The sequence below is a fragment of the Myiozetetes cayanensis genome, unplaced genomic scaffold, assembly GCF_022539395.1.
Source record: "Myiozetetes cayanensis isolate MyiCay16 unplaced genomic scaffold, myiCay2020 scf12, whole genome shotgun sequence".
NCBI lineage: Eukaryota > Metazoa > Chordata > Aves > Passeriformes > Tyrannidae > Myiozetetes > Myiozetetes cayanensis.
The window spans coordinates 20,968,068-20,993,612 of NW_026086826.1; the positions used below are offsets into that span (position 1 = coordinate 20,968,068).

At 40.0% G+C, this 25,545-nt stretch overlaps 1 protein-coding gene across 1 annotated transcript; it reads right to left on the reverse strand.

The window, feature by feature from the left end:
- Nucleotides 1-761: 761 nt before the first annotated feature.
- On the reverse strand, nucleotides 762-23,873 carry SLC25A24 (solute carrier family 25 member 24). Its single transcript, XM_050306698.1, has 10 exons — nucleotides 23,647-23,873; nucleotides 12,848-12,974; nucleotides 12,234-12,321; nucleotides 11,682-11,793; nucleotides 8,898-9,056; nucleotides 8,435-8,587; nucleotides 7,173-7,280; nucleotides 5,402-5,569; nucleotides 3,962-4,112; nucleotides 762-3,286 (listed from the first exon to the last, which is right to left on the reverse strand). Exons 1-10 carry the CDS (start codon nucleotides 23,830-23,832, stop codon nucleotides 3,108-3,110), a joined length of 1,431 nt encoding a protein of 476 aa, XP_050162655.1. The 5' UTR covers nucleotides 23,833-23,873; the 3' UTR covers nucleotides 762-3,107.
- Nucleotides 23,874-25,545: the final 1,672 nt, after the last annotated feature.

A 25,545-nucleotide genomic window follows, 5' to 3' on the forward strand; every position in this document is an offset into this window, starting at 1 on the left:
TATCTTGAAGGAAAACAAATTAGCTTTTCCTTTCCCTTCTGGGCCCTTCTTGCAAAGAATTTCCAGTTAAAAAAAGCATTCTTGCCTCGAGTGGAACTGGATGTCAGATTTTTCATTTAGTCAGGAATCACACACTGCACATCTTCCATTACTTAAAAGTAAACTTCTAAATCTTATGTTACAAGAACTGCATTTGCAGCAATCAGGGACAAGAAAAGTTTCCCTAATTTGTTTACAATTGTCTTTAACATTTGAAGGATTGGTGTGAAAAACTCACGAGCTGTCAAAGCTGGCTGCCAGCTTTTAGTAGCACAGCCATGCTGCACATGCAGAGTAAATGAAGTCAATTACATTGAAAAGATTTTATCCTGATCCTTTGACTAACAGGTAAGATTAACAAAGTGAGATCAACATTAAGAATACAAGAAAGCACATTTGTCCCAGGTTATTGTGAGTTCTGTCACGCAACAGACACAGAAGAAATCATGGTGTAGTGCTGTTCAGTGAATGAGCAAAAATATTAAACATTATGTGATCTCCCATTAAGCAATGAGACAGCTAGAGTTTTAAACAGGATGACAATTGACTAATCTCAAACTAGGTTTTCAAATAACAATATTACAGCAAAGCATAGGGTAGTCTCAAACTTCTTTTTAGATAAATTACCTTCATTTTTGACATTAAGTATTATGCATATAATTCAAGAAAGAAGCATCATCTCTCTATCAGACCATGAAAAAAACCACATCAGCACACTCCAGCCCGATAAGGAAACAAAGATTTATTGGTAGTTTTATAAAGCTAAAAAGGTAAACATACATTTAAGAGACAAAGAATACACAATTGAACACAGTCATCATCAAGGCACATAATGAAGAACCAAATCTGAAACATTCTATCTTTTCAACGTTTGAAAAGATCACCACAATTTTCAATACTCATAATGGCACTTGCACGCTATAAACAAAATGGAGGAAGTCTAGAAGATAGAAACTGCTGGAGTCATCGTTACATCACACACACGCAAAATACATTTGCTCATTGGTCACAGTCAAACAAAATGATCAGCAACTGATCTCACAAATCCCACAAGGATACAACAATATTGGCAAAACCAAGAAACAGAATAGAAAGGCATTACACATATGAACGATTTGGATAGAATGACTTTTTGTTTTTTTGGGTTTTTTAAAAAAAAAGTGCAAAGTCCAAGGTTTCCCTAAAGGGAAGGCCAAAATACACAGCTGAAGCTGCCATTTTCTGAAATCTGATAAAAACATTTTATAATACAGGTTTTATGGAGTTTTTATGTATCAGTTTATGGATAATAAACAGCAGCCATGGAAGCACTGATCACAGATTTACATGTGACTGGTTTACAAAATACGGCCCAAATAGTACGTGGAACAAGGGAGGTTCAGGCAATTATTTATGCTTGCTTATTTGTTTGTTTAAAAAGCCCCAAACAACCAAAAAAAACACCCCCCAAGAAAAAGAATTAAAAAGGAGACCTGTAATGACCTTAAAGGAACAAAGTTCTTCCTTCAGTAATCCAATTTCAAGAAGTGGTCTAAGAGCAGTTGCTTTTAGAAGGTCAAGGTAAGTATAATCTTGAATTTACCAAGATTAAGACACCACACATTGCAGAAAGCAGAAAAAGCCCAACAAATGAGTTCAGTAATAATTTTTAATCTATTTCAGTGTTCAGGCCTGAAGGCAACTGAAATGTGTGGCCCCCCAAAAAAAGAAAACAAAAAAAAAAAAAAAAAAAAAAAGGAAGTCACTTTGGAAGTACTTGGAAATGCTTAACTTTCCACACTGAGGAAGTGCTGCTTTGTTTTTGGACGAGGAGCTGTTTCTCAAGCACTAACAAGGTCTATGTGCATGCTTTGCTTGCTACGTGAACATCAATCTGATGTTAATGATCAGCACTGCCACTCGGTCACTTGGACAAAACACTTGAGTATTTCCCTGTCTGAATTTCACACACAGAGCCACTGTGCACGGAAGAGCGAGGGAAAGAGGATTTATTGTGCATGACAGACCTGTAAAACCATTACATAATAATGCAATCCTCTATGGCTAAAAGCACATAGTGGATTGCAGCCCTCTGAATAAGGGAAAGAATGGAAAGTCCAACATGAGAAGCATTTCCCTTCCCAAGGCAGCTACGAAGAGCTCTGCTATTGGCTGTACTACAATCACCACCAGCTTAATACCGGATCTGCCACCGTGTTTTTAAACAGCAACTTGCACTTGTATGGAATGGATATAATAACCAAAGCCTTTTCTGTTCCTGTGTGTTATGATCCCATAAAACACGCAGCTGTAACCCAAAGCTTGCCATGGTTAACGGTGCTAACATTTACAAGTGCAATGAAAAGCTGGTCCAGTGAAGAAAGTTATCAAAATCGCTGACTGTATTACAAAAATACCGTGTAAATCCATTCGAGGTATCTTGAAACCACAGAACAGCAGTTTGTCAGGCTCTTTAACTAACAGAAAAAAGAAGGTCTGCCTGAAGATAAAAGGTGATAGACTACCTAGTAATGTGTAACTCCATCCTTGTCTGTATCCAAGACCCTACTTCTTACGAACTTAACATTCAGTCTTCAAAAATAACAAAAGTGCTTACTTCTAGGCATGCAAAATGTCGCCTGTGAATTGCTCGAGTATAGGCAGCACGACAAAACAAAAAGTCACTTTCGTACTTTCATATATTCAATATCGAGGCAGTATAAACTTCTCCTACCTTTGGTTTGATCCAAGACAAATACATATTTAGAAAAGACAGATTAAAAAAAAAAAAAAAAGAGAGAGCAAAATATGCATGATTTCCTAAAAATAAAAACATATTGTTGATTTAAAGACAGTTTCTTGATTTTTCTTTTTCAACTCAGTGACATTTTAAAGTGCAATATAGATATCTGTTTAGAAATGGTGAACTAAAATTTAAGAAAGTTTCTTCCCACTTAAGGGCACAAGTAGAAGTTGCAGCATCTCTCCACAAAGATCTGTCTCGAACTGCGAGAGCAGATTACTCGAGAAAACATTATTGTTCTGGTCTTTCCAACAACATTAGAAGCATCTCACCTTTTTCCTTCATCTCATGCTATTCCCAAATTCTGCTTCATTTTTTCATATACAACATAGCTGATGCTGACAGCTGGAAGCACTTTCATAAAATTAGGGGCTATGCCCCTGTAAAGTCCTCGGGGTCCCTCTGTAGCAATAATTCTTTGAAAGAGGCCAACCATGCTTAGCTGTGGAGCTCCTTCCACTGAGGCTAGAACAAAAACATGACGTGTTATACAACAGTTTGAGGAATATTAAACTTCTCAAGCAAGTATCAAATACCTGGGTGGTGAGCCTGCTATTCACCTTTAGGGCCACTGAAAAGAGATATTTTTATTCCTAGACATTAGGGAGATACTCATGTGTCTAAATCCCCCTGAAAAGCATTATCCATTTATATTCCTTTGGAAATCTAGGCTCCTATCCTTAAGTCTGTGCACAAACCTATCAAATAAAAATCTCAACTATGAAGCTGTCTTTATGAAATGTCCTCCAGAGCAAACATTGTTGCCTTCCTTCACAGGACGATGCAAGCCCTGCCATTTAATATCTAAAATTTAGGCAACACTCTAAATTTTAGAAAAGTGCTCCCAGACTATGACAGGGGCTCTGTGTCTGGTAGTCTTGTATGGAATGTAGCTCTCAAATTACACAGCACCAGTGTCTGAAATGTTACTTTTGAATCAAGTATGAAGAACAACAGTGTTAGAGCTAAGAAGGAGGAGAGACCAATATTAAGAAGAATTTTCCAGATAAATCCTTATTTTTTCCAAGGTTTGGTTTGGTTTTTTTTTTTTCTATTCCTATATCCCTGCTCCAGCTATTCCAAGTGATACAATTTTGATGTGACCACACACAGATACATTTTCAGTAAGAGATAACTCACCTTGAGCCTGCATGCGTGTTCTGATGAGAGCCAGAGGGTAACTGGCTAACTGCCCACATGTGCTGGAAGCAGTTCCACATCCCAACAATACAAAAACACCTGGGTTGGCAGAGCTTGATGCATAGTGTTCTAGCCACGTACTCTTCAAGAGCTGCCAAGGTATAAAATTAAATAGTAAGACAAGATATCAGCATACAAAAAAGAAAACAAAAACTTCTTTATTCATAACAAACCTTAAGCGCTCAATCTGAAAAGCACCAACCTCCCTACACCAGTCCCACATGCTGACTTTAAAGTGCCCAGGTAAGCACCTTAGCACACAGGCAAGGACTTAAAGCAGACTACAGGAGTCAGTACCTAGAAGAGAAATCCTTAAAAGATCCAGCAGCACGAACAGTGCTCATGTTCTAGACCTGTAATACTTTGAGGAGAGAAGGAGGGAAACCCAACTCAGCGCCCTATGGGGTGCAACAAAAGCTCACTCAGCTGTGCACATCACCCCATGCAGACAAAAAGGATGCAAACTGTGGAAAAGAAATTCCATACAGTTTTGAAAACATTTGTTCAAGTAATTCTGTTGATTACTAATGCAGTGTCTGAGTTATTTAACCCACTCTAAAAGCAACACATAGCATCTAAGGTAGATAAAACATTTTCAACATTGCTGTAATGTGTAATAGGTGCCAGTTCCTCTTGAAAGGAAAGACAGCGGTGTTTCAAACTCCTCAGAACAACTGTGGCAGCCACAAAGAATTTTGGTGACGTGCACAGACACACAAGAAGTTCAGGTTAATATAATCCAATTATAAATCAAAGAAAATGGCAAAAGAAATATATTAACTCTCATAAATGCAGGATAGGTACCATAATATGAATATCTTCAGGTTTTTAAGGCCCATATTTGCTATAGAATGAGATGTTCCAGTCTAACAGGGTTAGTGTAGCAAGCACAGTGTGCTGCCGAGGTCTATATAACCCTGACTAAGAACATTTCCTGTTGTACTGCTGCATGTAAGAGCCCATCTGCACAGGCACTCCTGCAGGAAGGGCAAACAGAAATACTGAAGTCTAGTAAGATTCAAGTCTCATTTGTCTATTTTCAATCTAAGGCAACTGTAATAGTACAAGCATATTACAATTCTAACTAATGATACAGACACTGTAAAGAATATTTACACTTTTTGTAAAGTAGCTGCTGACAGCTACATGCATCCAGTGATCTAAACTCACAGAATATGCTGAGCTGGAAGGGACCCACAAGGATCACTGACTCCAACTCAGGAGTTGGAGGAGTACAGGACCATCCCCAAGAGTCACATGATGTGTCTGATGATACTGCCCAAACACCTCGAACTCTGTCAGGTTTGGTGCTGTGACCACTGCCCTGGCAAGACTGTTCCAGTGCCCAACCACCCTGTGGGTGAAGAACCTTGAACTCACCTCATAAACAGCAAGGTCAATGCCAGCATAAGGAATTATACCCAGGATATTAGGAATATAGCCTTTGTAGAAAGCCTTTAGACCTTCTCTTTTTAAAATCTTCTTAGCACAGTCAAACATCCCAGAATATTGCCCTGTTTTACCCACAGCCAATCTGGTCTTTAAAACCTAAAAGCGGAAAAAGAGCAACCTTAATTACTCACCTATTTTATAATCTATTTTATATAAACAGTATATCTCTGCTTTTTCAATTCTCTGGAACTGCTTTGCATTTTGGTGCTTCAAGACTCCTTTGTGATGATTTCTGGCAAGTATCTGTTAGCAGGAGGCTTCTTCACATCTATCCTTAGTGCAGAGCACCACACATAACCATACACTAGCTTACAAATTCTTAGACTTTTTGATTAAAACAATATTTTTGATCAACTTGAAGGCAGCAGTATGGGCAATGTTCAATGAAGCATCAGCTAAGGAGCAAGTGAGAGCATTAACATACAAACAGATCACACTTCTGGTCTGGGAACACCAAAGCATGTGAAGAAAATAATCTTAAAGAGGTGGTTAACGAATATAAAGATTGTGTCTCATTACTGAAACCCAGCAATTGATTAATAATGCAAATAAGCCTGTACAGCATCTTAGGACGAAGAAATTAGTAACAGTATCCAAAAGAAACCACTGAGGAAATCTCCTGAGCAAGAATTTGGCCTACTTTAAAGCCTCCTAAGACTGCAGATTCCTCAGGAGTTTCCTGGCACTTGGCTTTTCTCTATTACTTAGAAATATCCTAATAAACATTTCTAGGACAGTACTATATCTTTTAGGAAGACCAGAACATGTTATTGTAGAATAGTTCATCTGTCTCCATTGATCAGTGTAATCCAGACAATCTACATAGCATTTCAGTTATTCCTTAATTTAACCCATCTCTGTACTCAGGTTAGCTGGGATTCAGCCTCTGTAACAGCAAGGATGCTCTTTAAAGAGACCATTATCACTTCAGCAGTGAAAACAGGTAATTCTGTTCCTACTGACACCCTGTTTAAAGGTACACTTTGCATTACTACCAAACCTTGATGTTGCTATTGGTTTAGTCCCAGACCCACATATATTCCAACAGGTATTTACACAAAACTTTCTGGGGAACCAGCAGTAAACAAAGTACACCTTGCTTCTGTGAAATGCTAATAAACAGTTACACCAGAGCAATTAATATATAGTTAATATATAGTAAATATAACTTGTTAAACTGCAACGTGTAGTGCCACCTACAAATGTGTCCTACAGAGGTAAGAGCAGCCAATCCACCCAGCCTCAGCTGTAGCTGTTACATCCTTCTTCCACACTGCTCTCCTTATCAGATGCAGAGTCCCATCATAATGCACACAACTTCAGTTCTGCTACAGACAACACCACTCTCTGCTTACATATGGTGGGAAAAGGATTTATGCCCAATTTAGAAAATGCTTAAATGGGTACTGAATTTTAACTGTGTTCTTGGGTGATTTTTTTTTTCCTGAACTAGGTTTAATTTAAATATTGCTTTAAACAATATTATACAGTCAAATACAGGGAAAAATTACAAGAATCAATTAGAACGCAGTATATTCTAAAATACCTAGCACTGAAACTCTGAAAGGAAGTTCAAAGTAAAAACAAGTTAGGATATAAGACTAGAAAGGAATTCTTATAATATTTGCAAGAGCAAAATGGGGTTTACTTTGGAAATGAAGCAAATATTTGGTTGCTCTTTGGTATCTTTGTTACTTACCTCCATGGGATAAATAGAAGTTTGTGCTGTTGCTCCAGCCAAAGAACCAGATACAAATCTTTCAACAGTGCCCAACTTTCCATCATCCCTAGTGAGTATCTTCTTATACTGTATAGTTAAAACACGTAAAATAAACATCACACATGCTTTTCAGGAGTGGGAAGAGTTACTACGAAAGGCAAGAGTACAGTACAAAATGTCTTTTCAAGCTGTACTTAGTTTTTCATGTATTTACAGTTACATTTACTAACCCAACAAATTTAGAACTATTCTCACTGCAGCTCTGTGATTCTCCAGAACCCATTAACATTCCATCCTACAAGAATCCTTTACATTAAACACCTCAGTCACCCCCAGTATTGTCGAGTGTTCCACAGCCAACTCAAGGGTACCATCGCTATGGAGCCCAGAAAACAAACTGGAACCAAACTCCTTGCATTCCTTGGTTGGAAAATGGGATCTGCAAGGATCAACTGGCAATTTGACAGAGGCACTTGGAGAGCTCTACATGCTGTGTCCTGCCAGGCACAGACACCGTGGTGCAAGAATGCATCGTCAGCTCCCGAAAGGCTGAGCACAAGTGAGGAATAACGTGCCCAAGGTTACTCTGTGGTACCAAAATCTGCACTTGAGTCTTGCAATATCCCCAATTTTATTTGATTTTTTTGTTGCTTTCATTTCCTAGTTGTACTGACACATATGTGCAGTATCTTCATTCAGACTTACTTGAGGCACTAGCAAGCCCCACAGAGGAAAAATAAAGCTCATTTAAATACACCAGAATGGGAGTTCATTTTCCAAAGGAGGATTAGGCCTTAACATGATGCTTAAAGCTGATTCAGAGGTAAATATAACTCCGAAATCCAGGATGAGGGCATCATAGCACCGTGATATTTGACTTTAAATGAATCCTGTGTGGGTTCAGCTAGCATAATGTGCTAAGTTTCTTTGTTGTCACTTTGAAAAACCAATCTAGGTATTAATGCAGGACTCACACAAAGCCATGCAGACTGGAAGACAGTTTAAAATGACAGATTTAGTTTATGTACACTGCTTATAATATAACACCAAAATCTGCCTAATACTGAGTATTCTATTAATGGAATAGACTATTTTAAAACTGAAAGTCACCCTAAATTACTGTGACAAAATCCCCAACCATGACAAGAACTCCCATATAATACAACAGTGCAAATAATGAACAGTGAGAGTGATGTAGTATTTTATTTACCATTACTTTCATTCCTGATTTATCATCCTACCTGTTCATAAGCCCAGAACTTAATAGCTGTTTCAGGAGCTATTTTCACAACATTTACACCGTTTCCCCTCCAAAGGGATCGAACACCACCTTCTTTCAACATTTGCTTAAAACCACTGGTTATATTCATTTTGTTTGATTTTGAACCATGAACCTAAAAAAAAAATTAAAACATTAAAGTTACAGTAAAGAACACTGCTCTAACTAGCTTATAAAACTCATTGGTATTAAACTGATTAAATATATCAACTAGTAAAGCCACACCCACTATTGAAAAAAATCTTATTTTAGGGGCAAAAGTACTATAATATCTTGCTTACATTTTTGTCCGTTTGACTACAGAAAAGACAATTTTCATGAACACAAAAAATGGAAATTTTCATGGGAACACAAAACTAGACCTCCAGAATGTAGCTACTGAACTGATGCACTGGAAACCGAAAAGTCTCGGACGTTGCACCCACCTGCATCATCACTTTAAGGCGATCTAAGGGTGCTGTACCTGTTCGAGACACAGCCCCAGCCACTCCTCCTGCCAACAGCTGCTTCCACCACTGTCCAGTCTTCTTCTCTTCCTCCGTGAACTCATCTGGAACAGTCAAACTATCTCCTATATCCAACACCTTTCAGAATCCAAAGCAAAGATGCACAAAATAACTGTCTCATTCCATCACCTCAATTTTATCAACAGTTCTAGCTCGAATTAATGTATCACCTAAGAATTTGTAAGTAGAACGCTAGTTAAAAAATAGCTCTAATTTACATTCTATAATTAACTTGCTATGCATTGCTATTCAATGAAAAGCAGCTTTCGGTGACTTCTACATAGATATTGAGCAGTAACACCACAGACCCACCATTTCAAAGACAGCACCATCATCGTTAAAAATTACGACGAAGTTCCGCCTTGAGTACGGCCCAAGCAAAGACATTCTGTCATGATCAGCAGCCCTTTACAGTCAGCACTAAAGCTCAAATGCTTATATGTTGCAGCTAACCTTTCACCAGACAGCCTTCTGGGATTAGTTTGGTAATCTCCTAAAGATGCTAACAAGAGATTTCTCTCTCACGGTAATTTATTCACACACATGTGGGATGTCCCCTTCCCCCCACTCTCCCCAACACTGTCAAGTAGCATTTTTACAGCTGATACAGCAAAATACTCTGTTTCTGGTAACTGCTGTGTATCACCTTAAAAAATTAGAAGTTTGACTAATGTTTTATATATTACCTTACCACCAGCTATACCGAAAAACACATTTAATAACTTTTCTCAGCCATAAAAGTTTGAAATTTCATTAAGAGGTGCATGTTTGTATTACCATTCAATTTGATCAAAGAACAACATTTATTGCAGGCTTTGGTGATAAAGCTGTCCAAGACATAGGACTATGAAATCTCACATATCACCTAAACATAGTCTTTGCTCTTATGTTTAACTTACAGTCATAATGTAGGAGGAAAAAAAACACATAGATAATGCAAACATGATATTATACATAAATTAAACTTATAAAAGGAGCAAGAATATTTTAGTAACTGGTAAGTACTGACCAGCAAGCATGTTAACAGATAAACCTTTTAAATTACTGTTGTTTTTAACTGCAGACACTATATTCTTAATTTATGCTGCATTCTCTATCTGTCAGTAGACAGAGTAATGTCTTGGTCATTTGGAACAACGACTGTAAATATTGCCACTGGACAAACAGGATAAGAATCAACTATTCTGGATATTGAACATAGAAGAGATCAACTAGAAAATCCTTTCATCTTTCTGATATTCATGGTTTCCAAGTAAGGTGTCATCAGTTGCTCAACTACATGGAAACATCAAAAGATCAGTCAGAACTCTCAAAATATAAATTCAGTGTTCTTAGAGATATTATGCATATCTACCAGGGTTTAAACCTTGTGTCTACTGAGACCTAAATGCAACTAAGGAAAAAAAAAAAAGATAAACTTGAGAGCCTTTACAACAGACAGGCCACAGCTACAGCTCATAAGTCTATGCCAATGCAGTTATATGCTTGGAAGAGTCTGACAGCATTAAAATTTTACAATAAAAACAGAATTGAAAGAGCTGTCAATGCCAGCCAGGCTGGGAGGTCTCACATCTGCTCTTATCTGAAACAGCAGCTGTGCTGCCGTGTAGCTGGATTTTGCTTGCTGTGATAACTGGGTCATCAGCTGACTGCAGCACTAAGAACACGAGAGGCTCCCAGAGTTGTTTCTTGGGGGTAACTAATGACATTCCATTAAAAAAAAATATATAGATCTTATGTTTAATAATAGTAAAAAGTAGCATTTTATTAAAGCAAAGGTTTTTTACGCAAAGTAAGCTGGGACCAGGGCTATTTGATCTCATAGCAGTGCTTCAAGTGCTTTCTTCAGCAAACAGGCAGCTAACTCTCTTTTGGCAAGCATTCCTGAATTGAGATTGTACAGTGTGAAACATGCAAAGCTCTCAGATCTCACAAACTGGTTTTTATTGTGGAAATGCTGACTTATCCCTGGAGATACAAATGGTCTCACTATATTCAAAGCAATGTCTTTTCCTAACTTTATTTACTCCAACAATCTACAGGAAGGATATTTAGCAAACAGGATTGCTATCGGTTTACTTACTTTATTATAGTTCTTAAAAGTCAGTCACTGAGGTGACAAGAGCTCCATTCAATAATAACTTTAAAAAATTTATTTGCAGAGTGGATATCCTATTGCAGTATATTCTGTCATTTTTAAATTCTATAGCACAAAAGAGTGTGAGAAAATGTGCACAGAAAATAATCACTAAAGACATCAGGGATTTTAAGATACTACTATATAAATGCAAATACTACTTTCAGCAGAAGAAACAGTCTATATAATGTCTCTATAATTTGTTTCAACAAATCAAAAGCACAGAACATAAAAATACACTGTAATGTGTGGAGAAGAAAAATACTTAATATTGTGGTTACTATTTTTCTGTGGAATATCTCCAAAGGAGGAAAAGGATTGCATCCTAAGAATTACTGATAATTATTTGCAATGTTTAGATCAAGTGCTTTGTAGAGAAGAAGCTCACATGACACTGTCCTGCTGGCACATGGGAGAGCACAAAGTGAAAAGGAAAACCAAACAATCCTAAACACAGGTATGCTTGAAATGTAACAAGTGTGAAGCTGTTATACTCAATATTGCAAATTAACACAGCAGAGATGAATTTATAAGCTGTACTAAGTTAAAAGAAAAGTTGAACTTACAGTGGAATGTTTCCAGTATCGAATTATTTCCTCGATGTCTGTAGCTGGGTTAAACATAAAATGATCTCTCCACTCATTCCAGTCTACTGTCATTGTCCCATCAGCATCAATACTGAAAAGAAATTGAACAAACTATATAAGGAAACAGCAGCAGGGATGGGTTTTTGTTCTGTTTTCTTGCTTTCCCCCAGCTTTTTTTCTTTTTTCTGTGCGTCACATCAGTGACAAGTGTCGATTCCACATGGAGACTTCAAGGCTGAATCTGCCACGGCCTTTCAATACTGTGCTTTTCCTATCCAAGTGCATCTGGCATATTCCATTTAAAAACATAATATAACACTTTATTATATCAACATTTACAGGGAAATTAACAACATTCTCCTCCCAGAACCACATGCTCCAATAGTGCCCACTTACTATTACCCAAACCACTGAAGGCACCAGCACTTTTCAAAGTTATAATCCCATTTATTCTGTTCTCTGAATTATAAAAATATCATACTTTACAATACAAAGAAGCTTAAAATACTTCAAGAAATAATAATTCCTGACCTTTGCAAGATCTTTTCTGCCTGTTTTTCTGAAATGTTTATACCCAGTATCTTGAGGGACTGGACAACTTCTGATGCTTCAATTTTTCCTTGAAACATTAAAAGAAAGATGATACATATTTAAAACGTGGATCTTACTACATTTAGCACCTTGGAGGTAACTAGGTTCTATTGTAACATCTGCATAATAGCAAAGATAATTTAACATCCATTTAAATACAAATGATGTGTTTTGATTGTTCTCTACAAGGACTGAGCAAAGCCAAATACATTAAAATCATGCAACAAACTTGGATGCAAACATTCAGTTAGAAACTGTTTTATCTTTACTAAGTAGAAATAGTTAGAAATTTCCTTATAGTTTCTCCATCTGGGCAATGAAGAGCCCCAGTTCAATGCACTTGGAAGATAACAGAAAGAAAAAAAGACTACAATAACTTATTACTACCATCTGTAGTAAACTATAGTTATGATCCTGTTAAGGAAAAGATGTAAAGATTCCATATTCACAAGGTTTTTTTTTTTCCATTTCAGACAAAGAATATAAGTTAAGCTCCTTTTAACGTACAGTTTCTTCAAATGATATTTGAACAAATAAAATAAATCAAGGCATACCATCATTGTTTTTGTCCAGGCTCTTAAATGCCAGTTTCATTTTTTTCTCATGTTCTTTAAGGTACTGCATGAATTCTTCAAAATCCAGCTGTCCATCCTTGTTAATATCTCCAGCTTGAAAAATTTTCTGTGGACAGAAAATTCAACAGTTGACTTTTCCAAATGACAGCAGGTCACAAAGCACCATTTGGTTTCAGAATTTAATGTACTTGTATTTTCAACTCGGCCGTAAATATATATTAGAGAAAGCATTATTGATTATTTACCTAACATTCTTATGGAGTAATTTTAAGGTTTCTTACCAGCACTGGTAAATTATACCTACAGGTATCAAATAATTTGTGGAGAAAGAAGTAGGACAAAAATCACAAAAGAGACAAGTTTAAGCCTGTGAGTTTCCTATACATTGAATTTGTCAATATGATAGTAAAATGAAACAAACATACTCTCGACTACCCTCTTAGTCCAGTAGTCTATTAATTATGAATTATAAAGATAAAAATACAAATAATATTTAACAATTTAACTGCTGACCAAAAAAACAAAACAAAACCAAAAAAAAAAAAAACACAAACAAAAAAACCCCCAAAACAAAAACAAAACACCACAAAAACCAAAGATCTTGCCCAACTAGCACTTCCATCCCCCAGCATTTGAGAGCAGGGCTTTCTGCTTCCAACTGAAGCCCTGACTACAATCTTAAACAAACTTGTACCAAGTACAGACACACTTATCTTCCTTCTTTGCATATGCTTCCTACTAACTGCCCTGCAGATAGAAACATTTACATGTACAAATAAACTGAGCTCAATACATGGCACACAACAGCCAGGACTGCAGGAAACAAGTGTGGAACAGAGCTCAGGCTTCCCAGTGCCTTCTACCTGGCAGGCTGCCGGGCACAACTCGAGTTTCTGAGGAAAGGAACTCTCCACAAGATTTGCAGGGCTGTTCTAATCTGCAAAATCTGCTTTTAATCATTCTGTTTGCTCCACTTTAATTAGAAGAAGTCCTCAAAAGACCAAAGTCCAACAAGTTCTAGCCTACAGAAACTAAACACAAAGGAAGTTGAAAACCGGGGTATTTGTTGCAGGTGTCTGGAAAAAAAAATTAAGACATCTGAGTGCATTTATGTGGCCTCATTCATCTTTCCTATCCCTCTATAAAAAGTAACATTTCACCTCAAAAAATCAAAATTGGTAAGATTATCAAAGATTTCTCAACAAAATGTAGGAAATTTATGTGGTACACCAATGTGAAACGAGCAAATTATTTAATTCCCACAATACAGCAAACTGCACAAAAAAATCAACTCAAGATTCCACATACTTAGACAAGGGGGATTTGGTATCAGCTTTGAACAATAGTGTTCTTAGTATAGTCATAAGTCCAGCTTGATTGTAATTTCTATTAATAACATGTCAACAAAGATTTACTCATCAATTCAGTTTCATGCCCTTGTCAATATAGTTAGAGGCATTCAGCATTTCCCATTTAAAAAAAAAAAATTAGCTTACTTTTATGGAAGTTTATCGATACACTCCTGACCATGACCTTCTAACAAGAAATTAAGAAAGGCTAATAGATTAATCATTCAAAAAAACCCAAACAAATAAAAAAGCTAACCAAACCCCACCATTAAAAATTACTCTAGCCCGAAAAGAGTCCCCCTCCTCAAAGACACTGCGATCTCAACCCATCTTTTGCTCCATGCATGGCACCTCATGCCACAGGCTCCGAGTGTCCTGCTCGGCTCCCATGCATTACTGAGGAGAGGTGACTTATGTGGCACTTGTACTCACCTGGAGTGAGTTCTGGTCAACACAAATTCCTACTGTTCCCCACTGTTATCCAAACTACACAAACCAAAATGCAGAACAAGGAAATTGTTGTTCTGCCTCACACATGTGACAAAATTTGAACTTTATTACAAATTACAAAACCTCCACTGCTGAGGATGACGTGAGCCAAAGAAAACGGAAATTCATGGGAAGTTCAGAGAGCTGGCAACTTCTGTGTGTGAAAGGAGGCACCTTTCAGTTCGTCTGCCAGAGAAGCAGATTTCATACTGCAAGGACTAGAAAAGCATAAGCACAAACATACTCTCCATGCCCTACTTTTGTTTTGGCAGTTATTTTCCCAACTTCAAGCCGGTGTCAGCCACTCTCAGTGCAGCTGAACAGAAGGGACAGGGAACAAAAATGCATGGTTTCCTCAGCAGGCACATGGATTTTTCTCTCAGTACAAATCTAAAAGTTCATACAAATGAAAGCCTCTTGCTGTTTATGAAATGAAGTAATTACGTGGGTGTTAATGTTTCAGATTAAAATCATTAATTCGCAGGTTTGTGGAACAAACAGGAACACTGGAAGAAGCTTGTCTTCCACTTGGCGGGCAGAAACTTCCTCCTGGGGGTTATACACTCCATGGGCAGAGCCAGCAGGAAGACACACACTGGATTCTGTGGGGAGCCCGGCACAATAAGTCCTAGGTACAAACTGCCCATTCACAGCATCAAATAATTTAGGTTGGAAGGAACCTCTGGAGGCCACTGAGCACAACCCCAGCTCAAGGCACGTCTAATCTAATTAGATCTGATCAGATCAGGTCGCATGGGACCACATCCAGTTGAGTCTTGGACATCTCCAAGGACGGAGATTCCACAGCCTCCACAAGTAAACTGTTCCATCATTCAATCACCCCCTCTTCAGTTCAACAATGAATCCAACTTTGCAGTTCTGCATTTAATATACTACCAGATTTTGTACAATTGCAGCCACTTGTCACTCTGCCACTGCCTGGTTCACCGACTTCTCTGATGGAGGAGAACTGGATGCATTTTAAAATAGGCATGCTTACAACAATAGAGCAGGAACCAAACTAGATGCCAATACTCACTTGGAAGTCCTGGGAAACAATGTTCAGCATGCCTGCCACGTAAAACCTGCCATTTCTTGTTACAGACTTACTGTGGGATCACCTCACCTTTACAAAGGCCCAGACCCGAGAGGAAAATGTTTGTTTTTCAAGGCATATTATTTCTTTTCTGACTGTCTAAAAACTGTAACCCCAAGCAATAAGGGTAATTCACTAGATAAAATGAAATGGTAACCAGGTAAAGAATTGCTAATTACTAGATATAGGAAGACAGTTTAGGTGATGACATGAGCCAGCAATGTGTGCTTGCAGCCCAGAAAGCCAATCACATCCTGGGCTGCATCGAAAGAAGAGTGACCAACAGCTCAAGGGAGGTGATTCTGTTCATCTGCTCTGCCCTCCTGAGACCCCTGGAGTGCTGTGTCCAGCTCTGGGATCCTCAGCACAGAAAAGACACAGACCTGTTGGAACAGGTCCAGAGGAGGCCACAAAGATGATCAGAGAGCTGGAGCACCTCTCCCGTGTGGTGCCTTTGAGGGAAGGCTGGAGTTTTTCAGATTGAGGAAGAGAAGGCTCCAGGGACACCTTACTGCAGCCTTTCAGTACTTAATGGGGCTTAGAAGAAAGATGAGAACAAACTTTTTAGCAGGGCCTGTAGCAATAGGACAGGGGTAATGGTTTGAAACCAAATGACTGTTGATTTTGACTACAGATAAGGAATAAGTTTTTTACAGTGAGGATGGTAAAACACTGGAGGAGGTTGCCCAGAGAGGTGGTAGATGCTCCATCTCTAGAAACATTCAAGATCAGGGTGGACGGGGCTCAGAGCAATCTGATCTAGTTGAAGATGTCTCTGCTTATTGCAGGGGGACTGGACTACATGGCCCTTTAAAAATCACTTCCAAACCAAACAGTGCTATGATTCTATGATCTTTCTTTTTAATGTTGCAGGCCTTCAAACATACTGACTAAAATGCTCCTACGCTGACCTATTTGGTCATGACACTGTCGCCTTTTTCTTTTCTCCTCCTCTCCCCTTTTCTTTAATAATTCTGCTACTTTTATTCTTTTCCTGCTGCATATTTTGTTAACACAGCTGCTTTCAAAGTCCTGCACAGCCAGGCAACACCAATGTTGAAGGCCACAAGTAGACTGAAACACCAAAGATATCTTTAAAAAATTTTCTCCATAATATAAATCATGTTGCAGTGCTGAATTCCTACTCCTCCAGAAGACCTCTGTATTTGGTGTGGAAATGTAACTCAGCAGGTCTGATGAAAAAAAAAAAAAAGGGAGTTACAGACAGGCTTTATATACACATCAAAAAAATCCTGACCCTCTGTAAGTGTCCTGATGAATTATTAGATTACTCTGTGCCAAAGTTGTGAACTTTAACACATTCATGGCTACAATGTAAAGACAAAGAATGCAAGACACTAGAAATCTTAATGCTTTTATGTAGACTTTTAACTTCAGAGTTTCATTTTTGACATTGTTTAGTATCACTATTTGTGTATTGTGCATAAGCCTTCACATTCTGTTTACAAAACTCAACTGTGTGTGAAAGGTGGGGCTGCTGAGTGCAAATGATTACCAATCATCTATTCATCAGCTTGTTATGTCAGCTAATTAATATCATGTAAAGAATATTCGAAAGGAAGTGATTCAACAAGAAGTTACTGGCTTCCTATCATGCTGTCTGCAAGACACAAGCAAAAAACAGCACTTCAAGATACATAATTGGTGCAAGTAGCAATTAGTTGTTCTGCAAACTGCAACAGGAGTTCCAAAGGGCACAGGTACAAATACTGCATACAAAGAACCCCAACACCACAGTAAGAGCATCATCATGTCTTTAGCCATTCACAAGTTTCCCATTAGCTTTTAAAGCCAGAGGTACTATATATAAAACCAATCATGATATTTTTTTTCCTCTCCTCCTCCTCTTTTCTCTTTTTTCAATTCCTTCCCTCTTCACCTCTAAAATGTTTGTTTTTTTTTTTTTTAGCACCAGCCATTCACATAGCTCTGCATTCTACAATTTTAAGTTATTTGACTGTAATATTATTGGAAAACAAATGCAGTCACAGTTGAAGTATAGACAGCTCTGCTCTCTTTACTGGACACATACCCAACAATAGCTCTTTTCCTATTTATATTTGCCAAGACTACATACATTTATGCAGACTGTGATGACCCAAAAATCAGTTGTAAAGATTATTAAAGTCAGTCTTGTCAAACTGCATCAGTTGGGAGATAAATCCAGCATTAATGGAAAGGGCCTGAGGATGTGTTCACACAGCATTATCACCCCAGCGATTCTACATAACAGTAACGAACTAGACTGACACTTCACTGCCAGAAATCCAACACAACACTGCATTTTGAGCAAAAGAGTAATCTGAACTGCCTCCAAAGGCCTCCCAGTTTGTCCAAATTCTGCATTCATATTTACTCACTTGCCCCCCAAAGGATACCAGCAACAGGTAAACCCAAGCAGGCCCTTTAACCCTGCCACAGACAGACACTAAGAGCCCCCACTCCAGCACAGCAGACTTGCACCCTCGACAGCAGTAGATGTTGCTATCAGCTGCAGAGCTTCCCTTTCCTGTTCTTGGTCCTAAGAACCATTCTTCCTGCTACAGGACAGCACTAGCAGAGTGTGGTTCATTTCAGGTAACAGAATCTCTAGAAAACAAGACTAAAAAGGACAAGATGCAAGTCATGAGTCTGCTCTCCCCACATGCCTTGCAGAAGCTGCTCCCTCAGGACCTGGATAAACTCTCTCAACTCATAGCTATGAATTAAATTTCAAGAATCTGAAACAGCATACATGGAAGATGCAAACTATCCCTTGAACTTTCATTCAGCATTCCTTGCAAGTTACACTGGTATTTTTGACTTTGAACATACTTGGTAGATGGACTTTTCCCAATAAATAAGACTCCTCTGCTAAAAAGGCATCCCCACCTTAGTCATCTCAAAACATTTATCAGTTTACCTTTTTTGTTTATCTGGGACTCACTGCTGTCTCAAGACAGGGGTTTAGCAAAAGCACTTCAACATATGGTTAAGAGATGTCTCAGAGGTGAGGCTTCCCATATTTGGCAATTCTTGGCATTCTTGCACTTTGCAGCAGCAGGAAGAAGAATTAATCACCCACTGTAGCCTGTCACTTTTCAGACAAAAAACTATCAAGTTAATATTCAAAAATAGTTCATTTTATCTCCTTGGATGTTTAAGGTGTTAAAAACAAACTTAAGAAAGTCTCTTTCATATGAAGACATATCAGTTAAAAGCTTCCGAAGCTGTACACATGGAAATGAAACAATGACCATATTATACATATATAATAATGAAACAGTGAAATAATCGTGAAATACCTCAAATATCTTCAGTAATATTCAATTGTAAGCAAACATTAAGTCCCCATAACCAGACACAATCATCACAACTATTATGACCTGAAAAGGGAAGTTTAAAGAAACTAAATGGTTCCAGTTTTCTACAGTCACATGGCATGACTGTAGAATCACATTTTGGTAAAAACTGAAGATACCAGACTATTCTAATTCTATAGCACCATTTTTTTAGCAGACTATCAAGATGAGAGAAAGCTTCAATTCACATAAAGAATGACACAACAGACAAGGAAGTGCTAAAGTTTCTAACACTGCGAATCTGTGTATCACATATGGTAATATTTAAGAGTAGATACAGTGTGATAGAAGATGCCAGGTATCTTCTTTGAAGTTGCCAAAGTAAGTAGTGTTTTTTCTCTGTCTCCAGCCAAGCTACAAAATAATGAAGAGGCTTCAGTTAACTTGGTCTGCTAGCCTTCTAATTTTGCCATGTATGGGAAGTTACCAAAATTGAGAAAAGCAAACATCTTAATTAAGCAGTGGAGAAGTACTGAAGGGCATATTTAGCTCAGTCACTAAACAAGTGTGTGCTTTCTGGACTAAGAACTGCTAAGATTACGTTCAAGCTCTGAAGCACTATCTAGCTATAGTTTTTAGAGGCCAGAGAAAAGCACAGAAGAAAACAATCATAATATCGTGTTCTCCCCATCCCCTTGTGCTGAGACACAGCAGTGGAACACGGCACAGGAGCCTGCCTCGCTTCACAGAATTCCAAATTTCCTGTGGTTTAAATGCAGAAACATACTTCAAGTGTTCGAGTATTTTTAGACTTGGTTGGGCTAAAATTTTCATAAACACAGTCAATTGGTCTAAACAGACCATATTCTGATTGTTGAGAATTTAGTCTCATTAGGCTATGTCTCCACCACGCAGAGGTGCCTCATCACACTGTTTCTGCATCTAAAGAGCCTTAACGTAGCCAAAGACTTCTGTCAAAACACTACCAAGTCAGTCCAAATAAGACCATTATACTGTTTCCAGAACGCAGTTATTCATTTCAGTAACATCTGCCTACTCCTAGCTCCAGGACTCAATGTATAAATAGTACCCGAATTTGAATGCTTGGCTGTTCCAAACTGAAGCTTGAAATGTAGGGTTCACCTCCTACACATCTACTGTAAGGAGTAACTGCAACAGAAGGAAAGGATGAACAAAAATAGTACTTCACACAACCACTCACACCATTTATGGTACTCTCGCCTACGAGACACAGCATTCTGAAGACATAGGATGAGCTCATATGAGATCTGATCCCAGCATCTATTTTGTGTCTCTGCTAATCAAAGCCACCGTACAATAGCTGTTAATATTGCTTCGGGAGCAACATTTGATACTGTCACCACACTGAATCCCTTCTCCAGAGGTGTTCACATGTTACGTCAGGAACCTTTCGCAAAGTTAACCATTCCTGGCAGGTAATATACTACAATATAAACCAGGAGGCATCCTGGCAGCTTCCAAGCAGCACACATTCCAGATTTTCCAGTGGTTTACTTTTGTCTGTCAGACAGATACTGACAGAAGGCAGCTCAAGTAGAACACTAAGTCAGGAGCTTCTGTCATGTCGTGCTATGATGTCTTGCTATGGGAAAAAAATGATTCTTCCTTAGAGGGACATGCAACCTACCTCCAAAGCATACCACATGCTCACATCAGTTCTTGTATCTACAATGTTACTTCACCTAAAAGAGTGTCTCATCATTAATAAAACTGTCAAGACAGCTGATGAAGGCTGAAAGAAAATACTGGTAGTCTATTACTCAAATGGATAGCGGTTTTGTATCCTATAAAACATGCACATTCCTTCTAGAGAAGAACTACACTGAAAGACAAAAGAGCAAAGTAGTACTAGTAGCACAAACAATAATTTATACTGCGAAGATGACAAGTAGGGATCAACCTACAAGTAATGCTCACACGGTCCCTTTACCAGGAAGCATCTGTGCCTCCCAGAAGAACGACGACCAACACTTCCAGGTACATGGATTTCACCCCATGTGATGGAAGCCAGCCCTGCAAGAGACTTTCCAAAAGTTTCCAAAGGAAACCTAACACAGGCCAGCATCTAGAACATAATGATAGTGCAAGGCTTAAGACTCTGACCCAGCCATGAGGTACTGAAGCCCATTCTGCTCAAGAACATCCCAGGGTCTGCCCACAGCACGGTGCCACTGTGCTGGCAGGGCTGAGCAGTTCAGTAGCTAACACTTTGCCACGCTGTGTCTCAATTCCTTACTCAATTCCATGTCTCAATTCCTTACTCATTAGTTATAAGTAATTATAAGGCTACTTCTGCCTCTCCAAGCACAAATACAATGATTCAATATCTGACTTCTTTAATAAAACACCTTTTTACCAAGTAGTAAAAAGACTGAATTCAACATCACTTTAGAGCTTGAAGTGGGAAAAGGGAGTTTTGAGTCGCAAGAAAGTACAAGAAGCAGATTAGCTACTTAAAGGCAGGAAAGAAGCTGGAGGTAAGTCTTACTGAGGCTCTCTTATTACAAGAAGTTTAGTTATTAACAGTTACATACAACAAGTCTAGTTTCTAGTTCAAATTGTGCCCACCACTGAGTTTAAAACAGTGAGCATATAAAAGTTTCAATGCACTCCAACAATTCTTCCACCCCTCCCAAATGCACATGACTCATGGCTTGCTTTGTTTACTCTGTATTTCTTAAACTGAGGCAGCACTTCCTGCTCTCTTGTTACATCCAGGTATGTCTAGATCATCTCTATCTATTTCATGGGTTTCATTTTCAGTTTATCCTGAAGCAACTGAGAATAACTTGACAGTTATGCACTATTAATGAAGATCACTGATCTGGAGAAGGAACTTGGAACTTCAATTCTAAGTTGCATAAAACTTCAGCAGCACACCACTTGTGACTGGGGGCTTTCACTGAATTATGCTGGAAGACCACCTGTGTTAAACACCAGAAAATTAGCTGGTCACCTGTTTCCCCGTTGTTCAATGTAAGTAAAAACCCCCAATTGTTACAGTCAAACTGGTACAACAGGTTTACAACAATGTGTGTATAATCTGCGACTGAAATTCATAACTATCAGGCTCTTAATACTGACACTTTAATGGACAACCAAACAGGGCAAACTGTCCCTCCTTTATATACCAAAACCTAAGAACACAAAAAGTGTGCGATGTAAAGATTATTTTGACCAATAGCAATACTGAAGTGAAAGTGTGATTTCATTTATACTCTCACACCATTCAACTCAAGAAGACTGCAGGCTACTTTTCCCTTAACTACAGGAGACAGAAAACTAAATATACCAGAAAGAGGTAAAATAGAGACCAAATAATGAGACCACAGGGGAAAAACTGACAGAGTATCCCACAATTAGCATAAGGTCATTGAATTATTGACCTCTCTTAACACTGGAGTCAAAATTTAAGTTCCTTTTCCTTCAGCTCTTTCAGAAAGTGTGCAACAAGTACTACAATCAGGGCAGTGGAATGTCCTCGAACCATTCTTTATACTGAAACAAACAAAATTGTTACAGCAACAGCTACCCCACAAATCTCACCTGGACCTATTCAGCCTAACTGAACCCACGCATGCCTTGTCAGTGCAGACTTGCCTCACCACACAAACACACCTGCAGAATTGCACATTAAATGACTTTATATGCTGATTCCTGGGGATTACTGAAAATAATGAGGAAAGAGAAGGTTCTCTTCCAGGTAACAGGTCAGATCTGCTAGTATAATTCAGCATCGCACTGGAATGCTTGATGACTCAAGTTTTACTGACTTCCGAGGTCACAACATTGATACAAGGGACAATGCAATGTAACAGTCGAACCGATCGCTGCAGAAGCCACACCACGAAGAGAGTGCACTGTCCCTTTCGTGGTTTCATGGACGCTCTTACAAGTGTGCATTTTTTAACACAAGGGCCTCGGTATCTGACACAGTCCATACCTAGAATCATTTCCATGTCTCTGTGTTTAAGGAGAGCTAGTTTAAATAGCTAGTTCAGAAATCGCAACCTACGGTTATACAGTTATGTGCTGCCCAAACAAACCTTAGTTTACTCTGATCTAGATTAGGCATGGGTGGAGTGACAGACACAAGCTATAAATTACTATCCTTTATCGTGATAGAAGAGGAATGTGCTATCAAGTACCAACCCAACAAGGAGTCAGAGGATGTCAGAAGTCCACACATGATGAGTAAACCCACTTGGCAATGGGAACGCCGACAGCCGTACGCGCTCGGGACCCTTCGCCTACAGCCCGGGGCGTGCCTGAACACCACGGCCCGCGGCGCTGGGACGGCGTTCCGGGGAAGGAAAAAGGCAGGCCCGAGGCCGCGTCCACCCAGGAGCGGCCCCGAGCCCCCGGATGAGGCGACAGCGGCAGCCCCGGCCCGGCCGCTCCCCCCGCCCAGCCCGAGGGACGGGCGCGGCCGGGCCGGGGCTCCCCTCCCTCCCCGGGGCCGGGACAGAGCCCTGGGCAGCGGCTGCGGCCCGCGCTCACCTCCTCAGCCTCCTTCCCCAGCGGGATGCCCATGGCCCGGAGGCCCGTCTGGAGCTCAGCGATGTCCACCCTCCCGTCCTCGTTGAGGTCCAGTTTCCTGAAGAGGTTGGCGTAGCGGGAGTCGCCATCCCTGTTCCCGTCGCAGGCGGCCGCCGGCAGAACGAAGCCTCGCAGGAGCTGGAACATGTCGGGGCGCGGCGCGGACAGACGGACGGACGGACGGACACTGCCTCAGCTCCCGCGGGCTGGGCACGGAGGAGACACCGCCCGGCTGCTGCTGCTGCTGCTACTGCCACTGCCGCCGCCCGGAGCTGCCCGGGGAGGGAGGGGCCGGCTGGGCCCGCCCGGGGGCGGCGGAGAGACAGAGAGAGGGAGGGAGGGAGCCCCGGCATTCCCCGCCCGCCCTCAACCTCCGCCCCCGGCGCTGGGCGGGAAAGGTGGGTGGGGAGCGGGAACCGCAGCCCCTCAGCTCACAACTGCGTTCTCACCCGCGTTTGCAGGGTTGTATCCAGCTCAAGGTTTCCAGTACAAGTAGAGAAACACCAACAATGCTGCAGAAGACCAAATTTGGGTACTTGGGTTCATTCTAGTCCCCAGCGGTGGAGGACGGGGTTGAAGGTGTATGAAGAGCCTTCCCAGGCTAAGGGTTTGGCTTGCTTGGCCTAACAGAACAAAGGCTAGAAGAGGAGACATTTAGGGTTTTTCTTGCTTCATAATGGCTTCATAAATAAATCAGTGGAGTAAATGGAAAAGAACACAGCTGGTGTAAGAGCAAATGGATAGCAAACGTCAGCAAGCAAGGTCTCCATGAGAGAGTTGCCACTGAATTGAGTCTTGCTTTTGTGGTGCATATGCAGCCAATACATAATCATGGAAAGTGCATTTCAGCCTTAAAGCAGAAACTTAGCAGCCTTGCTCACAGCGTAATTAATAAAGCTAATGTGCTACATTGTCTGACCACAGACTATTGTTTGAAAAAGGGCCACGTGCTCCTATGATTTGCATATGTGAAGACTGCCAGGTTGTGTTATAGGTTCATTGAATCACAGAGGGAGCAGGGTGGGAAGGGATCTCCTGCTCAAAGAAAGTTCACCCATGAAGAACTCAGACCAGGTTACTCAGGTGTATTTAAACCTTGAAGACCTCCAAGGATGGAAACTGGACAATCTCTCCAGGCAGCCTGGCCTATAGCCTGACTGTCCTCACAGGGAGGAAGATTTTCCCTTCTGATCCACTCTGAGTTGTTCTCATTTCAGTTTGTGCCTGCTGTCTTTTATCATCCCTTCATACCCCACTACAAGGATCCTGATAATTTTTTCATTGTAAACTCTCTGCAGGTACCAAGAATGTGGAGACCTCCTTTTAAGTCCCTCCCCACAGCCTTATTTTCTCCTGGTTGGGCAAGTTCAGTTTCCTCAGCCCCTCCTCAGAGAGCAAGTGCTGTAGCCCCCAGGTATGGTGGTGGCCATCTGCTGAACTCTCCAGTTTATCCATGACTTTCTAGCCCAGACCTGGACTAGAGTGTCTAAATACAGTCTAGCTTGTGCAGAGTAGAAGGGGATAATCTCCATCTCCTGGCCATCCTCCTGTTAGTACAGCCCAGGGTGCTGCTGGCCCGTGCTCAGCTTGCTCTCTGCCAAGACTCCCAGGTCCTTCTCAGCAGAGCTGCTCCCTGGCCTGTACAGTTGCAAGGGACTACTCCTTCCTATACGCAGTATCTCATGTTTGTCCTTGTTGAATTTCATAAGGTCCCTGTCACCCCTTTCCTACAGTCTCTCTGAATGGCAGCCCTGTACTTGAGCACATCAGGTGGTCCCCCACAGTTTGTGGTCATCTGGAAACTTGACAAGAATGTTCTCTGCTACCTCCACCTAACTTGTAAATATGCGAAACAAAGCA